The sequence below is a fragment of the Carassius carassius genome, chromosome 35, assembly GCF_963082965.1.
Source record: "Carassius carassius chromosome 35, fCarCar2.1, whole genome shotgun sequence".
NCBI classification, from domain to species: Eukaryota; Metazoa; Chordata; class Actinopteri; order Cypriniformes; family Cyprinidae; genus Carassius; species Carassius carassius.
The window spans coordinates 15,953,515-15,980,148 of NC_081789.1; the positions used below are offsets into that span (position 1 = coordinate 15,953,515).

General features: G+C 40.8%; 1 protein-coding gene across 2 annotated transcripts in view; it reads left to right on the forward strand.

Moving 5' to 3' along the window:
* prex2 (phosphatidylinositol-3,4,5-trisphosphate-dependent Rac exchange factor 2) overlaps positions 1-26,634 on the forward strand; it is a 149,047-nt gene that overhangs the window by 1,282 nt on the left and 121,131 nt on the right. The window contains exons 1-2 of one of the 2 annotated variants that reach the window (XM_059524607.1): positions 2,979-3,041; positions 18,689-18,760. Coding sequence is in view for 1 of the 2 variants with exons in the window: in XM_059524606.1 (XP_059380589.1) it covers positions 18,689-18,760 (72 nt within the window). In the remaining variant the exon portion in view is untranslated. Of the gene's footprint in view, positions 1-2,978; positions 3,042-18,688; positions 18,761-26,634 lie in introns of those variants that run through there. The other variant, XM_059524606.1, reaches the window with a different exon arrangement.

Sequence of the window (26,634 nt, forward strand, 5' to 3'; positions counted from 1 at the left end):
ATTGGATTGTGGTCTTTTTCTCAGGAGAAACATCTTAAAGTCTCAACTTCTCAACTGAGATAGAAACTTGCAGATGAGAATTATAATAAAATTGAAAGATTTGATCCTAAACAGGAAAACTATGTAAAAATTATGCATGATTATGATCTCCTTACTGGATGTCTGTAGCAGGGATGCATCTGTCCATGATTTGCTCAGGCTCAGTGAGCAGAATAGGTAAATGCTTTTGAGTCTGAGCCAAGAACTGAGGCAAAGCAGGTGGACTGAAAGTGAAAACCTCAGACTGGCACACTCTGGGACTCTATGCCGAATAATATCATTTCTTCCTCTACTGGAGGAACAGAACACCATGAGCCCTTTGGTCTGATAGGGGAATTGAAGACTGGAAGGAAAATAAGTTATTATTTTTTGTTTGTGCAATGCAGACATTTTCAGGCACATAAGCAAAAGATTATTTAAATATGGAAATTTAGTGGGTAACTACTTATTCACGTTTTAGGTTTGGTGATAGATTTAAATTGAAGCGAGCAAAGAGAGCATAAAATTGAGTTTTATAAAGTCTGTAATGATTCAAGTTTAAATGAACCACCAGATGATACATCCTAGTGATGGATTTCTGTGTTGTTATTAATATGTCATGATGACCCATGTTTCCCACTCTTCATGCACAAGCTCACATTCCCCATCTGGAGACAGTGTCACAAGTGGTTTCCAAACTGATTCAAACAAAATGAAATCACTCTGTTCAGACCATTTCGATCCAATTAAATAAATCATTAGCCTGTGCTGGAGATCATATTTGGAAGACAGACCTCCAGGATATGATGACTATTTTATAAACCTGGCCAGATCATTCTGACCACATTTGGACCATCGTATTTAGTATTTTTTAGTGAGTTTGGAAAAGAGTCTAATGAAATGTTCTGAGACTCACGGCCCTGTTTTAATTGGCCCTGTTTTGAGCTCATTTGCAACCTTAGACACCTTGATTTAACAGTGCCAGTTTGATTATTCCTAATTGTTTTGCCGTTCCAGCCAAACATTTAAGTTTGTTTTATTGCCAGTGCTAAACATGATTTCTTCATTCTAACAGAGGTTAAAAAGGCCTTCTTTTGATGATGAAAGCATGCAGTTGTACCTCTGAGTGTGATTAGGAGGTCAAGGAGGCAACTTTATCAATCAAAGTCTCTGGGAAATATCACCCACATGGTCTCAAGGATCAAAGCCTCCATGGGTGCCACTGCAGGTCTATGATTGATCACTTTCAACTGATCATCTTGTGCATAAATGCCCATGTGCCTCAACCAGAATTCCTCAATGTCTAGACCAAAAAAAGATGGCCAGGGTTTGGGGGGCAAAAGGAAGCCTATGCAGAATTGAAGTTAGATGATAACAACAGGCCACGGTAGAGGACAATGGCTGTTGGGGGGTGGTGTTTCATGGCCAAGAGGACCGGTGCCATGCTGAACAGAGGGCATTTTGTGTTTGTGAGAATTAGATGAAGGGGGTCGGTTCCAGACAATATGGCTCCCTGGTGGAACCGGCTTGGAGGTACAGTATTGCCAGGAGAGGGACTGTGACGTGAGAGCCCGGGCTCTTTGCCCTCTGTTGTGAAGTACATTTCCTGGTGGAGGAATTCCGGAGAGGTTAGCAGAAATTAGGAAACAATGGCGGATAAGTTGCCTTGTTTGAATCCAGGGGGAGAGTTGGCTACATCGGATCAGTTTAGCCCACTAACAGTTGGTAAGTTTGTTCTTGGAGAGGAATTGTTCTTAAAAGTTTCTGTTGAGTTGGTATTTCATGTAAAATACCAGCTGCACTAACTGACAGTTACTTGGCATTCTACACAGTTGTGTCTGGCTATCAGATGAGCCAAGAACAGTGTCTGGCAATTCACACGAGACGGAGGAAGTCTCTCAAAAGATCTTTTCTGAGATATCCCTAGAATGGCTTACGTAACAGCTTGATTTATATCTGATAGTGGGAGGTATAGATAGTAGTTTATATTTGTTAACTGGAGCCTAAGAATGATGATCCTTAGTAACAAATGCCCCACCAAAGAGATTTCTGTGCTCTTTTACTACATATACCCTTGAGCTTCACTCAAGCAAATGAGAAGTACAACTGACCAACAGCAGTGTTCATCAGTACTTGTAGAGTGAATCCAACAGGAGCAAACAGGGGGAAAGCTTTCATGTCATATTTCAGTAGAAAAACAGCATAATGTGTTCTCTGGAGACTTAGCTCTGGATTAAGTGGTCCCTCTGCAGTGTTTTTCTTTCGCAATACCCTGTGAGTTTGAAAAGAATTGACCACCCAATATACTTTTTTAGTGCTTAATAATAAAACTTCAGAAAGAGATTTTGCACCACAAACTGTAATTACTTTTATTTTGCTTTTGGGGTAAACATGAGTTTTAAAAGTCCCCTTAGACATTTCTTGGTCTATTTAGAAATTTGTTTGAAGTTGATGTGGTACAGTTTTCAAAGTTACTTGACAATGTAGGATTTTCTACTGTTTGAATCATTAGGACAAAAATAGCAGTAGCTTACCCACATTACCCACAAACTAAAATTAAACACAGGGCTGGCTTAAATAATTAAACCAATACCTATTTGAGTATGAACAACTAGTCTTTTCCTGGTCTGAGAACTAAAAGTGCATGTGACCAATGACTTGTAAAACACTCAGAAGGTAGTTTTAGATGATCTATTTTATCTTAAAAAAAATTTTCGTATATAGCCTAATAATCTTTGGTTCTCATGCCTTTTGATTCTTGATTCTTTTTTTATACAATCCATTGGTATGCTTAAATTGCTTAGTTGTCTTTTTTCTCTTGTTCTGTTTATTTACAGTCAGTCTGAGGCCTGTTGATTTGTTGGTGTCACATGGCCAGCACTGATTGGGGGGGCTTATATCTTTTCCCATTCAGACAGTAAACCCTGCAACCCCATCTCTCAGGGTCACAGTTCTCCATCCTCAACTTCTTCCTGTTGGCATCCTGGTTTATACATCTGCTGCTCTGGAAACAGGGGGGCTAGGTCATCATGCTCTCTTTACCCATTTCTCACTGGAAACATATTTAGTGGAACTAGAATGCAAATGCGTGAAGACCAACCTAAAGATTGATTTAAAGATTGGGGAAGAAACTGACTGATATATTTCTGTTGAGATGAGGAAATTGAGGTTGATTGTTCTCATTAAAACCTGGGTTGTGGGTTCATGTTTGAGTTTTTTTTGTCAATATTGTGCATCCCCCAAAAATTCAAACAAAACTGCCATTAGCTGAACTTTTCTTTTGAGTCTCAAAATGTTATGCCCTCAGTACTCTGTTTGTTTTTGACAATTTTTTGTTTGAATCTTTGTTTGACTCTGTTTTAGCCACTTTTGCTCTCAAAACTTTGTTCGACTGTTTTTTTGCTTTGATCTCAAAATGTAGTTTCTTTTTTACACTTTTGTTTGAGCCTCACAACCTTTTGTTGTATAAATTTTGTACTATTGTTTTAAGTCTCAAAACGTTTTTTTTTTGAAAATGTGTTTTGCTTGGAAAGTGTTTTGCAAACACATCAGTTGCTCATTTACATGCACAATTTTTGGTTCAATCGGACTGAATTCATTCTGATTGATGAATCTGATTGTAGTTTTTACATTAATAAAATAATGAACAAATAAAGTGATCGGGTTGATGTGCGTGTTTATATGTCGCAAGCTTCAAATCTGAATTTGATGCACTGCACAAATACAGAGTTTCTCACTGTTTGCACATAATAACCACTCTCCTACATGGTTTCTTTATTTGTTTTTAACTGCAGAATTAATATTGATCCATTTATGGAAAAATATACATATAAACTGCTGTGCCATTCTGCTCATATTTATCACGGAAAAAAAGCCCCTCCCTGTGCCTGAACAGGTTGCCTGTGGATGAGTATCCAAAACAAGGACTAGTGGGAGGTTGTCTTGCTCCACTTCACAGTTGAAAGGAGAGTTTTATAATGACAGGACACATATTTATACAACACTTTATTCAAAAGGAAGAGCCACTCCTTCAACGCATCATACGTCATTACGCTATTTCTGCATCATTGCACATGCAGAGTCCTTTCAGTTCCAGGGGTTCAGTCCGATCGAGTGCTTACATGCACTATCAATCATATTAGAGAAATACCCCCCCCCCCCAATTAAGGTGTTTATATTAAGGCTTTTCAGTCCGATTGAGCCGTCAATCCGATTACAAACAGATTTTTTGGTTGCATGTAAACGTAGCCAATGTGTTTTATTAAGGTTTACTTAGGCAAATTAAGAAGACAAAAACTAAGCTCAAAGGGTGAGATCATCTGATGAATGAAAGATGCTTTTTTATATTTGTCTGTTTCCATGTGAATGACTTTAAGTTATTAAGGTGGCGAAAAGATAAGGGATATAAGAGGATAAAACACTTAATCCTTGTTTAAGTATTTGAGACATTACACATTAGGTAGGCTTTTGGAACTCAACCAAAGGAAAAGTGGTAACTGTTTTTCAAAACAATATGTTTTGGATTTACAATAAAGGCACAAAAATTACTCACTACATGTTGGGTTTGAAGCCCTGAACGTATAAGCCCTGCAAGTATAATAGAATAATAATTGGAATGTAGACATGGTTGACTCAACCATCACTGTCACCTTTGCCCTTTGTCAGCCAATCAGAAGCTAGCATTGCTTTCTTTATCACTTGAACACACTTTCTATCTGTCTCTTGCCAATCTTTACAACCTCCTGCATATGTTCCATCCATTATGTCCCAATACTTTGTTTACAAAGAGTTGCATTTTCCCCTTGCTACACAGAGGATCATTAAGATTCCAATCTTGCTAATCAGTTTGGCTTTCTTTTTCCACTGTAAGGTCATGGAAGTTCTCATGCACCGCAGACAGACATTATAACCAGCGTAGGACTTCCTTTTTCTTATCCTGAGCTGTTTTTAAGCAGTACGCTTAACTAGCTCCCCGAGGCTCAGGGCAGATCGCCTCATTTCAAATGCACAGCGTGAGCACAAAATGTGTCAGCCATTTTTCTATTCTAGCAACAGTCCAATTCATGGAAGAGAACAGAGTCTTTTTGTGCCCCAGAGGAAATGTAGAGGTGAGATTCGGCATTCAGTCTGAATTTACATGATGGTGCTTAAGAACAAGGAAGTTGACGATGGAAGGGAGGAAATGTGACCTTCCTGCTGTTAGGGTCCTGTGGTTGTTTGTTTCCGTGATGGAGCTGGAAGCGTCTTATCACCTGTGAAAGTCTCTATCGTTTGGATGCAGTTAAATCTATTAGTTGTAAAAAAGTCTGTGGTGATTTTGTTTATGGCCCTCTGGGACTTTCTCTCAACTCTCATCATCCAAAAACGGTTTTATTGCATTGTTTTGCTTCTGGGAAGCAATTGGTTTTAGCCCCCACACCCCCACCGGGACTGACACGGTAACAAAATGAATATGAAGTAAACTTCATACATGTTTAACAATGAGCTTTAAACTTGCAGCCATCCGTGTCCAGTTACGTTGGTGTGCAGTCTTGTGTGTCATGTTTGTGAGTGCACAGGGGGCTATGAGGGACTCTGGCTGGTGAGTTCCTTCAGCTTTTGTGTCAGTGTGAGCAGGATTTCCTTCCTTCCTGCCCCTCCTCTCCTTTTACATTGTGCTCTGCTTCCCCTGCACATAGAGCTGACTGCGGAGGCACACGGGCCGCTCCACTTGACTAGAGTCTATGCCAGGGCATCTGTCTCAGATCAGGCTCTGGAAGACAGCAGCTGAGTAAGAAACCATTTGTCAGATGTTTTTTGGTCAATTATTTGGAAAAAAGCATGGGTCATCATGACCTTTTTGGTCGATATTTTGTCTCCTATGAGGTTTTAATGTGGGCTGGTAGTTAGGAGATAAATTAAGCATTTATGCTTGGCCAGTTGGCCTTTTAGTTCAGCTTGTGTGGGCATCCACTGGGCATCCATGGCCACGTGAAATAGAAACCCATGATGTTGCAGTTGCAGCAACATGATGAATAACCTGAGAAGAGCATTTATATCCTTAAAGCGAAGATAAAATCAAAATGAACCCTATGTAGCTTCTAAATACAGATTCCTGGTTTTCTTTTCTTTTCATTTCTTTTTCTTTTTCTTGATGCAGAAAAGCTGTAATTTAGATAAGGAATTTAAATGTATTTTATTTATTTATATTTTAATTGAATGAAATCATGCATCATCAAATGTCTGGTAATGGCATAGAATGAAAAAGTGCATGACTACTGATTTCTACTAGTAGATTTTTTATTAAAAAAATATTCAAGTTACTCGACTACTCGTGGTTCATGCTACTGTAAATGAAAAGACATTAAATGTTTTTTTTTCTTTTAGCAATAAACGCTTATTAATTCATAGCCTTATGCAACAATTACATATATACATTTTCAAAACTATTATGACATTACATATTTAAATTTTCATGTAACAGCCAGTATTTGTATTTGTGTCTGTAACATTCACAACATTTTTCGTATCTGCATTCGGATACAACGTCGTACAGTACTTGATAAGACCGTTATGGCTATCTTTTTTTTTCATAGTTATCACTGAACAAGTATGCCGTGTTAAACTAAAATTATTAATTTCTAAAATAATATTTATCATGCAAGCAGAGAGATGTCATGACAAACGTTTAGTGATTATTTGAACACGAGTGGATCAATTCAATGCGCACATTTTCATTACGCAGAACTCTTTTAGCAAGTCTTGATGTTTAGTGAACTTCACTAAACAAATATGCGTGTGCCGCGCAATCCAGCAAATTATATAGATTCAAATATTAAGGACATATAAAATGTATCCATATCTAAGTTGATTATTATACTGGTTTGGTTTTTGAGAGACTGACGCGCAGCGCAGCTGTTTGATTTGTGAGCGCGCTGTGCTTAATCCATTCATTCGTATCATATCGTAGCCTAAGGTTTAAAGCATTGCCTTTTAAATATATACAATTGAAAGTGTATGATGTGTTATTATAGGTGATGTTATTCTTTCCGAGCTCTGATTTCTGAGAGATGCACGGAGAGACAATAGCAATGCTGTGTTTGATTTGCGGCCTTTTCATTCATAAAGTTTACATTGATTCACTTCACACTCGTGACTTTAGAGGTCTGTGTATAATATTGCGCTGATCACCTGGCTCACCTGTTATCTAGCAAACTCCGGACTGTGCCAGCTTCAGCCGAGTATTCAGGCAGAATTATTCCTTGTCTGTTATTAATTTTTGAAGCCATTATCCATGCCATTCGGAATAAGGTATTCGGCTTCAGGCATATTTAAATTTTACATGCAACATAGATAAGGTCATAGAAAGTAACAGCTCCACGCAATATTGTAATCCTAAAATTCACGTTGTACTTGCAAACTCTTTGTACGCATTATGGTTAATGCATGCTCGAGTAGTCGATTGTTTCTGACACGCTGACTAGTGGTTGAAGTAGTCAACTACTCGACTAGTCTATGCAAGCCCTAATATATATATATTAGACTTGCATAATAAATATATAATAAATGTTTGTAAAATGGCATAATTTATTTTTTATATATCTGAAAGTACACTCTTAACATAATTCAGTAAAGCATTATAATATGATAATCAAGTATTGTTTCATGATAGAACTTTAGTAATTAGAATTAATTAAACTTGATAACCATGTTTGAATTATGGTTGGGAGCTGTCTACCAAATTGGCATCAGACGATGTCAACAGTGAAACATCATGATGGACGATGACATGGAACTGGGATGTGGCGGAATGCAGGAGAGGGGGTAGGGGTGGTTGAAAGGGTGTTGGGGGGGGGCTTTTCAAGTTATCAGCAGTCATAGCTTGGTTTATTTATTAGCCACTGGCTACTATTAGACATCATTTAGTCATCCAGAGTGAAGATTTAGTTGCATATGTGAGGGATTTACTCTAAATGCAGAGGGTTGTCACTGTATGTATACTATATATATATATATATATATATATACACACACACACACACACACACACACACACACACACACACACATACACACTCACACATTAAAGTTTGGGGTCAGTAAGTTTTAAAAGAAGTCTCTTATGCTCACCTTTATTTGAAAATACAGTAAAATCAGCAATAATGTGAAATATTTTACAATGTAATTTATTCCATTAATTTGTGGAAGTTGTGGCCTAATGGTTAGAGATTTGGAGTCGTAATCCAAAGGTTGCTAGTTTGAGTCTCGGGCTGGCAGGAATTGGGGGGTGAATGTACAGTGCTTTCAATACCACAACTGAGGTGCCCTTGAGCAAGGCACTAAACCCTTAATTGTTCCCTGGGCGCCGCAGCATAATAGAGCTGCCCACTGCTCCAGGTGTGTGTTCATAGTGTGTGTGTGTTCACTGCTATGTGTGTGCACTTTGGATGGGTTAAATGCAGAGCACGACATCTGAGTATGGGCCACCATATTTGGCTGTATGTCATGTCACATTCACTTTAATGGCAAAGCTGAATTTTCGGCACAGCCAGTTTTCCAGTCTTCAGTGTCACATAATCTTTCAGAAACCATTATAATATGCTGATTTTGTGCTTAAGATAAAGGGATAGTTCATCCAAAAATTAAAATTACTCCACGAGTCACCCTCAAGGCATTCTAGCTGTATATGACTTTCTTCTTTCAGACTATTACAATCAGAGTTATATTAAAAATATCCTGGCTCTTCCAAGCTTTATAATGGCAGTGAATGGCAGTTAAGATTTTGAAGCCCCAAAAAGTGCATCTATCCATCATAAAAATTGCTCCTCACATCTCCGGGGGGTTAATTAAGATCTTCTGAAGCGAAAAGAAGCTCTCTAGCTTCCGCTAACTGTTTTACATACGTAAATGAGGGAGTGGTGTTTGAGCCTATGATGTAGGCCAAGGCTATTCAATTACAAATTCAGTTGGGCCAGATTTTCAAATCAAGGTGGTTAGCTGGGCCAGTCATTTCAGCGGCGAAGCCGCTCATAATGACAGATTTTAAAACCATCACAAATTTATTGAAAAACATGTAAGGTTTATTTATTGTTTCTCTTTTAACTTTGGTCAGTTTGCACTGCAAAAGGTGCATAAAAATTACAATAAAAGAGCTAACGGAACAGAATCTGAGGTAGCCCCTACTTTTTCCACTTACAAAAGAAAAAAAAAACTGACCTAGGCACCTCTTGCCTAGGCCTGATCACAAATCTGATCACAAAGTGCATAAAACAAAATAGTACACAGTAGTTGGCTATAAGCAATAACATTAAGTTTTCTTTTGAAACAAAATAAACATCTTGCTCACATTTGACCCAGGAACATCTCAAAGTGCATCAAATAAAAAGTGCACAGTATTCAACAACTATAATTAACACATGAATACAAGGTGTACTACTGCACACTGAGGGAAATTTTTTTAAATAATCACATGTGTGATTAGGCATAACTATTTTACACATACCACATTATATTGATGTAGGCTACAGTTACCCTGCTGACTTAGTGGGAGAAGTTACATTTTTTGTTTTGAAGGAGAGCAGTGACTTTAGGCCTTGTAAGTTGTCTATGCAATCCGAAGGCATTGGTGGTGAGTACTGTCTGTCAGGGAGCAACGAGAGTTGCTTTTTATGGAGTTCATGTGTGAAAAACTTGACTCACATGTGTATGTTGGTCCAAACATACTGAGAATGACGATCGCTACTTAATGTTAGGGAACTGATGTACGTTGACATCAGTCCAAAACATTGCAGGCCCTTTAGTGCAAAGCTCCTGTGCCATGGTTACAGATGACTGCACGTCAACAAGTTCGAGTGTAAATTTCCCCTCGTCAGTGTAAGGGACTACTTTCTTTGCTCTGGCGGATAAGTCCCCTTCTATTGCAACAGTGAACGGGTCTCTGACAAAAATGGCCACCTCTGTGGTCAGAACAAGTCCATCCAATCGATCAGCAAAGTTCTTTTTCAACCTTGCAACGAAATCCGTCATCACATCCGTGATTTGTGCGGGGGATGAGATGCTTTTGCGGAGTGTCGGAAAATGCAGCATTCGGCCTGTGCTCAAATCAGTTGCGAAAAGGTCCAACTTTTTGTTTAACTTGGAATGCGTGCATCTGTTCCACAAGGTCGATGACAGTTTTGTCACTGCCTTGTAGTCCCAAATTGAGATCATTCAGGTGTCTGAATATGTCGCTCAGAAAGCAGGCATCGGCCATGAAGTTGTCGTGCAGTATGCGACTCAAATGCGTTTCTGCCTTTTTTTGCTTGCTGTTGCGGAGGAAAGTTACGATCTCCTCTCTGAGACCACAGAAACACTCCAGTGCTTTGTCTTTGGACAGCCACCTCACGTCATTATGCAAAAGTAGGTCGTTATGCTCAGCAGACATTTTTGACAGCAGCATGCGGAATAAGTGGTGTTGGAGGCTTGATGTGGAGCGACTAAAATTAATTGTAGCCATCACGCTGTCCTGTCCCGCATAGTTTAGCGCACAACACTGCCTGATGCACAATGCAGTCTAAGGAGATCAACTGAGGCGCAACAGCGGACCAACATGCTGCCAAACCATTCACTTTCCCTGTCATGGATGGAGCCCCATCTGTCACAAGCATGCACACAAGCTTCATATCCAGACCAATGTCTTTAAAAAAAGCGGAAATTTTCTCATAGACTATATCACCAGTTGTGTGTCCTTCTAACGGCAGTAGGCCGAGCAGCTCCTCTCGGAAGCATTTGCTGTCAAAAAAACGGACGTATACGCACAATTGAGCAGTATCAGTTTTGTCTGTGGACTCATCTACTGCTATAGACATAGTATCAGCTTTCATCAGGTCTCCTAACAGCGTTTCATACACATCTGCAGCAAGAATTTCAGCCCTACAAATGTTGGAAGTATCTGACAGGGGTTTTTTATAGCAGATACCACGCTCGTTTTAATTTTATCATAATTTATCAACTCATCCACGACGGCCAGCATAGAGTCCTTCACGGTTTCAGAGTCTGTGAATGGCCTTTTCTTTTTTGCCAATATCCAGGAAACACGAAGGGATGCTGCGGTAGCTTTCTCTTGGGCTGTGAATGACCGCACCATGCTAATACTGCTCCGGTTGTAAGATGCAATCAAACTCTGCACATTTGCAGCCCTCTCTTGAGATCCCTCGGGAAAATTGGTGCGGAAAGTCTGGTGTTTCTTAACGTGGTGCCTCCGCACATTGTAATCTTTAAGTACTGCAGTGCACTCATTACAAATTAAACGCTCTGCATTGTTTGCGTGTTGCTAGGCTATGTGATCTGTACTACTGTATGAATTACGTAGGAATGTGCATTTTTGGCGGGACCACAGGCTGGGCCACTCGGAGGTTTCTTCCGGGCCACATGTGGCCCGCGGGCCGCCAATTGAATAGCCCTGATGTAGGCATTGCGTAAGCTCTGAAGAGAAGTGACGAATGTGGAAGCACAGGGAAGACAGTAAAACAAAACACCAGTCAATAATTAGAAGTACAAAACAAGGATTTTTAAAGAAAATAGTTTGGAGGATTTTGATATAAGCCAAGAGTAGACTGGTTTTCCTTTGCTGTAAACGAAACTTTCTCATGATACTAGCATATAGTTTACACTATGCCTATGTCCTACAGCATCTCTCGTGAATGTGTGTATGATAATAGCGAAGTGAGATTATGGTTTATAAAGTTTAAAAATTAAGATTTTTATACAAATGCATCGATTCACTACAGGAGTCCTTCATTAACCCCCTGGAGCTGTGTGGAGCCCTTTTTATGATTGATGGATGCACTCTTTTGGGTTTCAAAATCTTGGAAGAGCCAGGACATTTTTTGTATAACTCTTGATTGTATTCATCTGAAAGAAGAAAGTCATATACACCTAGATTTGCTTGAGGGTAAGTTATAGCGTAATTTACATTTTTGGGTGAACTATCCCTTTAATACTGAAAACAGTTGTGCTGCCTAACTATTGTGTGAAAAATGCAATGCATTTTTTTGTTTGATGAATAGAAAGTTTAAAAGAACAGCATTTATTTGACATGTACATTGTCTTACTGCATTCAAATTTAACTGATAATGGAAATACCAAGTTCATATCAATTGCACACAATGACACACTCTTTGAAACTCTTCTTGAGCACAATTTTTGGGCTCTGTAAAGATGCATGTATAAGATCATGACTCATTTTGAGACCTAATGCTTAAAAACAGCTTGAGGATTTTGTCAGTTCTTTGCAAGTCCTGGCTACAGAGCTTCTTTATCTTTGATTTGTTATTCAGTCCACAAATAATCAGCAGTCCAACCCAGGAGACAAATTGAACGAGCAGTGTTTCATTGTACGGGTCAGTTAAAGGCTAGCGCCTGGGAGCGGGAAACTGCAAGTACAGCTTTTAATGTTAAACTCCAATTCGTATTCATTGACAGACTCCACGATGCCTTCCAAAGTCTGATTCCCCTCAAACCTTTGCAGGATTGTCCTTTGTGGCTCAACTGTGATCTGCAACAGGCCGCTGGTGCCATCTTCCCTGTCTCTTGTGTTCTGCTAACTAGTCCCGGTCTCCAGTGGAGTGACTGGCATGCTGAAGGGGTTAGTGAGGGCCACTGTTCATTCATACACAAAGATGGCATTGATCCCAGAGCACTTGGAGGGGGCACTTTTGGCCGGCCCTTTTCATTGACATTCAAGATGTCTTTAGGGATTTCCAAAAGGAAAGACTTGTTTTCTCTCTTTCCCTCCTCTGATAGCGTCCAATTGCAACCAAATCCGAGGTTCCAAGAACCCCAATCACATCAGATCCATTAAAAATTGGCTTTATTGAATAACCCAAGAAAGAATTCGAATCAAAAGCACAGTCACGTGTGCCATGCATGCTGACTGAGCTTAAACTGTACATCTTAAAATTCAGCCTAGTCACCATGGGCATTCAAACGCCAGTCTGTAATGGGATTTTGACCCCTTTATGCATAACAATTAGCTTTGAAATGCACATGCAGGAACACTGAATTGGCTATTATGAATATAATAATAGGAGATTTTGAAATGCTATTACACTGAACATTTGCTTGTCATTGAGACACTTGGACAATTCGTCATGGGAGTTGATTTGACACAATCATGGCTCTAAAACCATGGCACTTCATATCAATCTCATGAGTCGTAGTGGGAGTAAAAATATTGAGGTTATATGCCAGTTTTTATCAAATACAAGAAAAGACCAGCTATAAGAACAATTCCTGGCTGTTTTTGTTCAGGTTTAGCTAGTAGTATTTTTAGTAGTTTAAAAACATACAGCATGACCAGTGTAGTCTGATTCATAAACAGATGACTCTTATTAACCAGTTCTTTTTATTTGTAATCTAAACATGCAGCGTGATCAGTGTATTCGAATTCTCAAACCAATGACTTTTACGAAACTGGTTCTTTTTAGTGGATTAAAAACTTAGAGCATGACTAGTGTAGTCTGATTAACAAATAAATTGCTTTTATTAACCAGTTCTTTTTAGTAAATCATAAACATACAGTGTGACCAGTGTAATCTGATTCTCGAACAAAAGACTCCTATAAACTGTTTATTTTTAAAAAACATACAGTGTGACCAGTCATATTTATAAACAAAAAACTCATATTAACTAGTTTTTAATTAATCAAAACCATGCTATGACCAGTGGAGTCTGATTCACACACAAATGGCTAAAAAAAAACAGCATGGCCAATATAATCTGATTCATAATCATACTGTATGAACTAGTTCTTTTTAGTAATCAAAAATGTACAGCATGATCTGTGTGGTCTGATTCATAAGCAATGACTTCTATTCACTTTTTTTAGCGGCATTGTTATCACATTAGATTCCCAAACAAATTGCCCTTATGAACCAGTTATTTTCAGTGAATCAAAACCACACAGTATGACCAGTGTAATCTGATTTAGTTCTATTGAATTGAAAAGGTTATTAAAAATGTGTAGTGCAGCATGGTGTCTGATTGTCTGATAAAGCGGTTTATATTTATATATATATATATATATATATATATATATATATACAGCCTTGTCTTTGTTAATAATAACAAAGTCCATGTACACGTGGATTTTTAGCATGTCCCAAACCAGCATGTTAGCTCTCAGGGCATGTATTTTAGTAAGCGTTTCCTGTGGATCTTTCCTATTGGGGTCTGCAGATCCTGATGGTGTTATTATTCACCATAAAACACAGGCTTGTTTTGGGATCTTCCTTGAAAAGTGTTTTGATGCTCATGCTGTCTTTCTCCGAATTTGGTAAAAAGTCTCACACTGTTGCAAAGCCTCATGGCATGCAGGCTTTGTTGATGTTGTGCAGAAATAGGCCCTGGTAAATTGAGTTGTTCCCTCCACAGGAAGAAAAGCATAGGCCATTTCCTCAGACGCCCTGGTGTGGGTATGTGAAGGAAGAGGCTGATCCCAGACTTTGGTTCATCATCTGTCTGGAAGAAAAGAAAACTGAATGAATAAAGAAGTTCATCAATACGGGATAAATAAATATTTTTTATTAATAAATAAAAAATATATTAAAATATTACATTTTTATATAACAAAAACAACTATAATTATTATTATTACTGTAATTATAATTATTATTATCGTTCATATAGTTAAAAAGATCCTCTATTATTATAGTTAACTAGTTCATCCTAATTTGCTAACACTTGACTCTTTGACTTAGTGAAGGAGATAGGATAACCAAATTAATAACCTGGCTTGTCTATGCTGCAATCTGTTTTACAGCTAACAATGATAATAATATGATAAAAAATTATAAACATCTTTATCATTTTTTCTTTTTCATGAAAAATACTCTGTTAAAATTTAAATTCTGTGCTGTAGTTTTGGTGAATCCAGCAGGCTCTGAATGTTTTCTTTCACAGACTGAATTAAAGCCTGGCCCAATTACCACAAAACAGAGAATCACTGGATCGTCACTGAATAAAGAAGCCATTCACAAAATTATGTGTTGAATGGAGAGTGTCTGCATTTCGGCCGGCATGAAAAGTATACGTTACCTGTGATTGACCGCAGATGTCATGCAGTATTTCCATTCTGTGACCCTGTAATACAGGTTTAGTTACCTTAGATTTTCATAATTAGTAAAAGGGCACTGAAAGCAAAGAGAGAAAAAAGGAAGATTTAGCATTAAATATTCTTGTATACAGTAGGTATGCATGATAAATTGGTAAATTGGTGATCAGCCAGTAATATATATATATATATATATATATATATGTTTATTGGTTATTGGAGTAATTACCAGATTATATTTATTGGCCATAATTGTAATATTAGTGCATCGCTAGTCTTGTATTATACAGTGTAGTTTTATTTTCACTTTGAATGGGCTTGAATTTGATTTATCTACTTGTCTTGTGTTGTTGCAGAAGAGGATAACATTTATTCTACATGACTATATTCTACAGCTGTCTGCCGGCTGTCATACATAAGTTAAATTGAAAATGGGAAAATGATTTGTGTCAGAAATCTTGTGTGCAAAGCTGTCATTGATTTTTGACAGCTATTCATTGACAGCTATTCCTCCCATACTCAACATTCAAGGTTTGGATGAGACACTGCAATTTAGTATTACATAACTGTAAATGGTGTTACAGAGCCATGGCCTGTCATGAGGAAATAGGCGGGGCCATTGAATGCAGTCGAACTGTGACTGGAAAGTTATACAGTGAAGACTGGCATTGTGTAATTTTCGACACACGCATGTATACACACCAGACTTAAACAGAGCATGAGCCCAAGCCACTGTGTAGGAGTTTGGCGGCCAGCATGTCTGCTCAGCTGGAAAAATGCATAAACATATTCAAACACACACAAACACTATACATTTTTTCTTCCTAAAGGCAGTAAACAGAGGTAATGACAAGAATTGCACATACAGTGCATGCGTATATACATGTATACTATAACATTAGTATGATTTTTTGGAAAGAAGTTAATACTTTTATTAAAATGACGGTAAAGAAATTTATAATGTTGCTTAAGAGTTCTATTTTAGATTAGGGTGGTCAGACCCCCTCAAATTCCTCTATAATTTGTGTTCAGTCTGAATATTTTTTATAAGATGTTAACTGAAACCCTGCTGGCATTTTCTGCTCCTGGTGAAGATAGTAGTACGAGTATGACTTCATGGCTCAGTGCAGGTTCAGAGCGCTCTCATGTTCTGTCATCTGGCTGTATAATAAAGGTTGGATTTACTACAGCAAGCATCCGTCTTAAGCTGAAGAAGACGAGACGGTGGCTAGCAGGTGCATGTGAGTTTGTCTGCATGTGGTTCACATCCACGAGTTTGTTGAGTATGTGTTTTGGACTAAATTCTTGTGAGGTGTTCTATGAAAGGGACAAGCTGTTTTTTCCTGCAGTCTCCTTGGATCACATCCACCTTTCCACCCTGAAGTTCCTTAGTGACCCAAGTCTCTTGCTCAATGGGTACTGGAATCAGTTTTTTTTTTTCAGTGAGTGTAGACAAAACAGGAAACTTAAATTAATAGTTGACTTAAAAATGAAGCCACCCAGTGTCTTCATTTACTTACCCTTATGTTGATTCAAACTTATATGGATTTCTTTTCTTTGTGGAACACAGAAGGATGTTGGTGTCCAAACAGTTCTGAATCCCATGACTACAGAAGTCAATGGGACCTGAAACAATTTGGTCACCAACATTCTTCAAAATATCTTTTTTTGTCTTCCAAAGATTTCTGGGTCAACTATCGCTTAAATGTCTATTGCAAGCAGTCATTTCTTTATCTAATGAGACTAGAATTTGCTAGGTTAAAAGCTGCAGAACCTCATCGCAAACCTCATCGACCTGTTTTACAGCTTTGATGACATGAAACTGTATACAAATGTAAACCGAAATTACATGTAGATAGTGCAATCCAACAGCCCTGTCATGCCAATGCAAGGTGCTGTTCGCAGACACTTCACATGCATGTTCATTAGACTTTCTAATCAGCCAGTGTACCTGTGGAGCACATCTACAGAAACATAATCAGCACTGAGGCTTAAGCTGTGCAGTCGAGCTGCAATCAAGAGCCGGGTTTCATTGCCTCCTTCCTTATTCGCCCTTTTATTTGGATTTTCATTTGGAGAGTGTTTTGGAACTGTTCAATTTTAGTTGATGAAATATGTAAGTGGTTGGTTCTCTGCCTTGTCATCAGCACATTTAGTTTGCATGTGATTATCTTGCTGGTTGAGGGCTTCTCTCTGGTTATTTGGCTTAGTGTTATAAACCCACTCACTCAGCAGTGTGGACGAGCTGTCTACTACAGCCAAGACTGATATGTTAACAGGAAATGCCTCGTTTTCTGTACTTTCATTAAATTGTTGTTTTGCATGTATAATTTTCAGTAAAATATCACTTTTGAATCTCTTCATCTTTATGAAGAGTAATACAGATCAAGAAAAAAGACTAGATTGTACTTGGTTTGACTTATTAGCATCAGCTAAATGCTTCAGTCACTTTCTACCAAAAAAAATTAATAAATAAAAATTCACTGGAAAGGGTTTGCTTGCTCTTTAGCATTGTGGCATTACTGTGCTATCATCATATTTTATATTATGCCATGGCAAAGCAATACTACAGTGGTACAATGGTGTATGTCCAAAACAACATGGTGGAACTGGACCATTTAGAATAAGGTAAATAATTAGATTACTGATGTCTGTGTAAACGTATGTTGTGAAAATAGTCTAGTCCCATTCTTTAGAAAAATCATTGAAATCTTGGCTGTATTATTATCTGAACTGTGTTTAAAAACAAGGAGAACTAAATCGGCATGTGATCATGAATCTCTAAGGAGTTCAACACTGCTGGGTCCATGATGCAGGATGTTCTTTCAGCCTTTGTTTGAACATGTACCATGTATTTAGCATGCATATTTCACAAACCAAACATTTCTGAATGAGCTTCTGACCACCTTTGGCTCGCTCATATTAACAAATCAACAATATGTACAACCACAACTAAGATACCAAACTTATTTATCTAGCTTTGAGATGTTTATAATCCAGACATGACAGTTTAATTATCTCAGGCTGTTTTATAATAGAAAAGCAAGTGTGACACAGTGATACAGATAAGATTTGAATAGTTTAGGTTATATCAAAATGATTCTCCCCATCAGCATTCTGTGTTCCAAATAGAGATCTTACCATATGATAGGATTTATTTGTGTTTACTCAAATTTCCTTCATGCAGAGTGACTTGTGGACACAGCTATTCATCAACCTCAGTGCTTGAGATCTACTGTATTCATTATTTCTGGTCTCTTGGCAAATGCAGTCACTCTTCCTTCCTGTTGTTTTTATCTCAAGTCCTGTTTTGTCAGATCCCCAGCATTGTGGCATCTTTCTCCTTGGGAAGGTTGTAAATTGCATTTGTTATGTATTTCCTGCTGTCTGTGTTCCGGAGGTGAAATTGGATTTCATGTTGGATCGTTAGTGTTGGCTGCGGTTTGCTGTAGTTTCTGTCGGTCAGGGCCTCTTCATCCAGCTTGGTGAAATTGGATATTCAACTCAGTCTCTCTCAGACAGATGAACGTGTGAAAAAGGAAGACAGTTGGGTCTGTTTGCTGACTATTTACATTCTCCTCTTTCCTGTGTCCCAAACAGGTACTTCTTCATCGCCTCAATCAGTATGCTGTGTCTAAAATTGATAAGAATATCACAGAGGAAACTGTCAAGGTGAGTTTTGGATACACTATTGGTTTCAGGGGTTCATTCAAGGTTAAACATATTTTAAGAATATTTGTTTGGATTGGTGGTGTGGTTATGTTCTGGGCAAGAACTCCCTGCACATCCATGCAGCCTAGCATGGATGAGAGCAGGGAGATCAGCAATACCCCCCTCCCCCAAAGGGTAAACAGAACAGAGCCAAATTTATTGCAAATATCGTTAAAGTTCAATAATTTTATGTACACATTTTAGAATTATTCTGATTCGAAGGAGATTCAGGAGGCTGAATCCTGACCCACAGAGGAGGAGTTAGGGATGGAGGAGGGTAATTAGCTATTGAACAATGCAAAAACTGCTTATAATATTGAGGGACCTTATATATGAATGCTTAGATAGATGTCGTATTCCCATAGGTAGATGGGGATCAGCTGAGAGTCAGCTGATGCGAGCTTGACTAACGTGACAAGCCAGAACTAATGCTACACTTGATTTTTGTTGTTATTATTGAAAATAGTTTTCAGAAATTTAAATAAAGCTAAAAGAAAATAAACACATTAGAACTTAAACTTGAAACTTAGAAATGTTGCCTTGGTAAATTTTTAAGTTACAAATATAAGATTATTAGAGTACATTTTCTAAATAAATTAAATTTATTAATTAAACAAAAATAAATGTCAGTCTTTATTTGAAAATTTTGTTAAATTTAGTATGTTTTTTATGGATAACAAAGGCACAAAGAGAAAAAAATTCTCCCTTTATTTGTTTTATATTATTTTTTTGACTCAATATTGAATAACCAGGACTCAAAATTGAATTTTCCTTAACTCATTGACATTGTTGTGTCGAGACATCTACTGTATGTTACGTTCGGGAACCCAGGGAAACACAGGAGACGAGAGATCCAAACGCAGTATGAGTTTAATGGGTAATCCAAATACAGAATCCAACAAGCAGATGGTCAAAACCAAAAATCCATCCAAAACAAACAAACAGGGAAAGGAACAGGAACAGGAATAGTACTAGAAACTTGGAAGGTGAGGAAACTGGGTGACGGAAAGAAAGGACTCCATGAAAACAAACAGAAACAGACCGGTTAATATAGGCAAGGTAATGACTATCAAGTGAAGACACCTGAGTGCAATTAACAGGAGTGCAATTACTGTGATGAAGGGACAAGGCTTTGTGGGAATTGTAGTGCCTGCGGTGAGGTGCCTATGGGGAAGTGAGACCACTAGTGGAGACTCAGGGAAACAGAGACCAGACAGCGTGACATTACCCCCTCCTCCACGGAGCAGCTACCAGATGCTCCACACGAACACAAGAACAGACCAAGGAACACAGAGACCAGGATGGAGGTGGAGTGGCGGTGGACCAGGGGGAGGGACGGAGGGCCAGGTAATATAGGGAAACAGAGACAAGAAGTCAGAGGACCAGGGGGAGGGACGGAGGGCCAGGTGAAATAGGGAAACTGATACAAGAAGTGCAAAAAAAATAAAAATAAAAAATAACAAGGAGCCCAGGAGGGAGGTGGACCGGCGGAGGATCAGGGGGAGGGACGGAGGACCAGGTCCATAGGGGGAAACAGAGAGAAAACAAAAAAAACTAAAACAAAACAACAACAAAACACAAGTCCAGGAAGGAACAGAAAGTTCAGTGGCCCAGGGCCGAACCGACAGGGCAGGAATCCAGAGTGGAGCAAGGTGGAATTGGAGCCATGCGGTCAAAACAGAAGACTACCAGGGCAGCGCAGAAGACCACCACATCCGTGCGGTCGAGACAGAAGCCCACCAGGGCGGCGCAGAAGACCACCTTATCCGTACGGTCGAGACAGAAGCCCACCAGGGCGGCGCAAAAGACCACCACAGCCGTGCGGTCGAGACAGAAGCTCACCCAGGCGGCGTAGAAGACCACCACAGTGGGATCGATGACAAAGGAGAGCAAGTCTGGTTAGGCAAGTCTGAAACAGAGAACATGAACAAGTTAAGGGTGGCCTCCGTGGCCACGACAGGATCAGTTGAGAGCTCAGAGAGTTCGGCTGAGACATGACGAGGCTCTGGAAGTCCCGCAGAGATGAGGAGAGGCTCTGGTAGTTCAGCTGAGATGTGGAGAGGCTTTAGTAGTTCAGCAGAGACGTGGATAGACCCTGGTAGTTCAGCAGAGACGTGGTGAGGCTCTGGTATTTCCTTAGAGACGTGGATAGACTCAACAGTGACTTGCATTTTTTCATGAAGATCAATGGTGACTTGCCTTTGCCCATGAAGAACACTGGTGACTTGCCTTTGCCCATGAAGAACACTGGTGAATTGACTTTGCCCATGAAAATCACCGGTGACTTGACCTTGTCCTTGAAGAACACCAGTGACTTGACTTGACTTGACAGCTGAGATGTGGAGAGGCTTTAGTAGTTCAGCAGAGACGTGGATAGACCCTGGTAGTTCAGCAGAGACGTGGTGAGGCTCTGGTATTTCCTTAGAGACGTGGATAGACTCTGGTAATTCCGTGGTGTTTAGACTAAATTCAGGAAGATCAATGGTGACTTGACTCTGCTCATGAAGATCATTGGTGACTTGACTCTGCTCATGAAGATCATTGGTGACCTGACTTTGCTCATGAAGATCAACAGTGACTTGCATTTTTTCATGAAGATCAATGGTGACTTACCTTTGCCCATGAAGAACACTGGTGACTTGCCTTTGCCCATGAAGAACACTGGTGAATTGACTTTGCCCATGAAAATCACCGGTGACTTGACCTTGTCCTTGAAGAACACCAGTGACTTGACTTGACTTGACAGCTGAGATGTGGAGTGGCTTTAGTAGTTCAGCAGAGACGTGGATAGACCCTGGTAGTTCAGCAGAGACGTGGTGAGGCTCTGGTATTTCCTTAGAGACGTGGATAGACTCTGGTAATTCCGTGGTGTTTAGACTGGATTCAGGAAGATCAATGGTGACTTGACTCTGCTCATGAAGATCATTGGTGACCTGACTTTGCTCATGAAGATCAACAGTGACTTGCATTTTTTCATGAAGATCAATGGTGACTTGCCTTTGCCCATGAAGAACACTGGTGACTTGCCTTTGCCCATGAAGAACACTGGTGAATTGACTTTGCCCATGAAAATCACCGGTGACTTGACTTTGTCCTTGAAGAACACCAGTGACTTGACTTGACTCCGGAGTATCAACAGCGACTTGACCTGACTCTGGAGTGTCAATGGTGACTTGACCTGACTCTGTAGTGTCAACGGTGACTTGACCTGACTCTGGAGTGTCAACGGTGATCTGACCTGACTCTGGAGTGTCAACGGTGACCTGACCTAACTCAGGAATGTCAACGATGACCTGACCTGACTCTGCAGTGTCAACGATGACCGGACCTGACTCTGGAGTGTTAAAGGGTAACCTGACCTGACTCTGCAGTGTCAACGGTGACCTGACTCTGGAGTGTCAACGGTGACTTGACCTGACTCTGGAGTGTCAACGGTGACTTGACCTGACTCTGGAGGGTCAACGGGAACCTGACTCGACTCAGGAAGGTCATCGGGAACCTGGCTCGACTCTGGAGGATCAACGGGAACCTGACTCGACTCTGGAGGGTCAACGGGAACCCGACTCGACTCTGGAGGGTCAACGGGAACCCAACTCGACTCTGGAGGGTCAACGGGAACCTGACTCGACTCTGGAGGGTCAATGGAAACCTGACTCGACTCTGGAGGGTCAACTGTGACTGTCATCTTGTGCAGAGGCGCTCGGCGGCCATCTTGGGCAGTCGCGCTGGGTCGGCGGTCATCTTGGGCAGTTGCGCTGGGCTGGCGGACAACTTGTGCTGTGACGCTGGGCTGGCGGCCATCTTGCGCCGTGACGCTGGACTGGCGACCATCTTGTGCTGTGGCGCTGGGCTGGCGGCCATCTTGTGCAGTGGCTCTGGGCCGGCGGCCAACTTGTGCTGTGGCGCTGGGCTGGCAACCATACTGTGCAGTGGTGCTGGGCTGGCGGTCCTCCTGTTTGTAGACCCCGGTCTAGAATCGGCCATCCCACCGGGAGAGACAGGAGTGGCTGGGGTATCCCACAGAAGCCGATGTTGTAGGTAGAACACGAATTCCCAGAAATTAAAAGCGTCCAACGGATCCATTTCCTTTCGAGGCACCGGGTCATCCAGTTCGGTGTTGAAAATGTGTTTTAGGGCTGCATCATTATATCCCATACCATCCGCCAGGGTCCAGAACACATGTGCCATAGCACCCACCTCATTCCCCTCTTGGCGGAGGGTTGTTAATCTTATGAATTTCGCCCTCCGCTCCACCATACTGGCTGGGGAATGGGAATGAAGTCCCACAGCGCTGGATCTCGACATGATGGAGTCCTTCAGTTACGTTCGGGAACCCAGGGAAACACAGGAGATGAGAGATCCAAACGCAGTATGAGTTTAATGGGTAATCCAAATACAGAATCCAACAAGCAGAGGGTCAAAACCAAAAATCCATCCAAAACAAACAAACAGGGAAAGGAACAGGAATAGTACTAGAAACTCGGAAGGCGAGGAAACTGGGTCACAAAAAGAAAGGACTCCATGAAAACAAACAGAAACAGACCGGTTAATATAGGAAGGGTAATGACTATCAAGTGAAGACACCTGAGTGCAATTAACAGGAGTGCAATTACTGTGATGTAGTGACAAGGCTTTGTGGGAATTGTAGTGCCTGCGGTGAGGTGCCTATGGGGAAGTGAGACCACTAGTGGAGACTCAGGGAAACAGAGACCAGACAGCGTGACACTGTATACATTAATTTCCTTCTTTAATATTTGTTCACTTGATTTCTGTGTAATGTGCTGGCTGTTTGCTGGTTTCATACCAATTGGCCAAAAATTATTTTCTATCCTCGGAAGAGTCAAACCTAGCCCCATACAGCCATCTGGTATCGCCATCTATATAGTATTGTGTTACATATTGATAACCAGTGTTACATACCTTTTTGTGGCGAGCCAGCCAGGAGACTAATTACAGCCTGAGCACAAGTTATCTGTTTGAACTGAGTTACATTTTCTATTATTTTCTGTAAAGTTTTTAAAAGTGATTAGGCAAAATTAGTATTTCAGATTTTGAAAGACATTACAATGTCAAAGCAACATGTGCTGTGTGTGTGTGTGGAAGATGAAATTTCTGAAACCCTTGGAAGGAATAGAGCTGTTGTGAAAATTGTGAGAAATATGGAGAACATTTTGTTAAATTCAGTATGTTGCTTGCTGTTTATTGCAATTATTTGTGAAATGTACTAGCAATTCCTGAGTGAAAATGATAAATACTAAATATATATAAATTAATGCCAACAATTATTTTATTGTGCGTTAATGCGTTTTTTTATTATTATAAAAGTCCATTCCTCATTGGCTCTGAATACACATACAGACAAATCATGGGTCACAGGAGGGAATGCTCCTGATCAAATTATTTAGGCTTAGCATCAACATTTACAAACCACTGTCCACTGTTATTTTTAACAGAAAATAATGCAACAAGATCATAATCATGACTTTGTAAGTTGGAAATAGGAAGTTTCCGATAGCATGTGAAGACAGCAGAGAATGCTCTCACTCAACACAGTGGAGTGAATAGTTTTGTTAACTTTGTGCTTTATTATTTTGAGTCATATGGGACTCTGTAACATGTTCCTCTCACAATATATTGCTTTACAGATCTATCACATTTGCCGCTCAACAATATTAGAAGATATGCACTCAGACACTCAGCCCTCTTGAGGTCCGGAATGGATTCTTTCATATGGTCCACAATGTTTGTAATGTTGTCTGAAACAACAAGATACTTCTAACATTTTACAAACGCCTCCCTGCTGCGAGGTCAAAAGGTCGAGGACAAGTCTATTTAGAACATCTGCTTCTCTCATCTTCTTCAATTCTTCTGTAATTAAACCTAAAGCATGGGCAGTATCATTTTCCAATGACAAAACCTGCCAAGCTGAACCATTGATTTTGTTTAAAGCAACGGTAGTCCCTACTCCTGGAAACTAGCTACGGACCATCTTACATTTTCCCATAGAGTTGTCCAGGGATTAGATGTCTTGTACCAATTATAACGATCAGGCATACTATGTATATCTCGTTTCTGTCTATCTGGCGTCACCTGTCTACCACAAGTATCAATGTCTTTTTGTGTTAGCACTGTAGTTCCTGTAGAGAGCAGAGCTGGGTAGCAGCATCCACGCCAGTCTCCCTCATCTAAATGGTAATAGTAGGGTGACCATATGAGCCATTTTCCCAGGACACGTCCTTGCCAGGATTTGTATATTGCCTAAAATATCCAGATTTTGGCTGTTTGCATTTGCATTGCTTTGATCGTTCTCTGTAGATCTCACATTAATAATTAAAACCTTTGTAATCGTCAGGAAGAAGGAGGCGGGAACCGGCGGACAATCAAATGAAACTTTAATAATAAAATAAACACAAAACAGCGCATCAGCCCCTCACGGACGACTGATGCGCACAAATAAAAAGCAAAACATAAAATAAAGCCCAGGCCTGGTCCTCTCTCGTTCTTCACTGTCGTCGCTCCAGTTTTATATCCTTCCATCTCCTCTGTGGGACTCGAGACTGGTGGTTCGAACAGGTGTAGTTCATCTCCAATCACTCCACCGGCCTCGCTCCTCGTTCCCACGTCCCTCGGCCCCGCCCCACTCGTCACATACCCCCATCGCCCCTCGCAGGCCGGGGGGTACCCTCGAGACTGCGCTCTACTCCCCCCCCCCTCCAGGGGGGACCGCTCATGGGGACCTGCGGGAACCTGGGGGTAGGACAGACGAGGCGAGAGAAAAGGAGACGGAAGGAGAAGCGACAGAGACAAGAGAGGGGAGAGAGAAAAAAAAAAAAATTTCCGGTTCCCAGACGCACTGCTGCTCGGCCCTCCACAAGCTGGGTGATCTCCTCCGTTGTGCCTGGCGGTGGCACTGGACGGCCCTCGGCGGACGGCACGACACTCTTCCGCCGCCCGGTGGACGGCGACGGCTCCTCAGGTTTTGGGCAGCCGGCAGGAGTCCCCCGTTCCCTGCTCCTCCCCGTTCCGGCGGATGGCAGCAGGCTCCGGCCACCTGGCGAACGGTGCCGACTCCTCCGCTCCCTCACGGACGGCAGCCGCCCCTCCACATCGCGAGCGGCTGGTAGTGAGCTCGCCCGTCCCCGGCAACTCACTCCAGCCCACCGCCTCGAGCGTCCATGGCGGCACACTCCTCGCCTGCTCGATGGCACCGCGGATTCACCACAGCGGCGAGGGATCTTCAGCAGCGCGTCCCTCCTTCTCCTGGGTTTCGGCACCACTGTAATATTTAAAACCTTTGTAATCGTCGGGAAGAAGGAGGCGGGAACCGGCGGACAATCAAATGAAACTATAATAATAAAATAAACACATAACAGCGCATCAGCCTCTCACGGACGACTGATGCGCACAAATAAAAAGCAAAATATAAAATAAAGCCCAGGCCTGGTCCTCTCTCGTCCTTCACTGTTGTCGCTCCAGTTTTATATCCTTCCATCTCCTCCCTGGGACTCGAGACCGGTGGTTCGAACAGGTGTAGTTCATCTCCAATCACTCCACCGGCCTCGCTCCTCGTTCCCACGTCCTTCGGCCCCGCCCCACTCGTCACACTCACCTTATCACACGCCACGATTGGTTGATTATGTATCATACCTGCATGTTATTGGTCAAACTACTTTGGATATTTTAGGCAATATAGAAATACTGGCAAGGACACGTCCTGGGAAAATGGCTCATATGGTCACCCTAGGTAATAGGCCATTCCTCCACAGGTCCAAATCATACCTGGGGAGCTATCAAGATAAGAAAATGGACAATGAAAATTCTCAAAAGTCTGATTG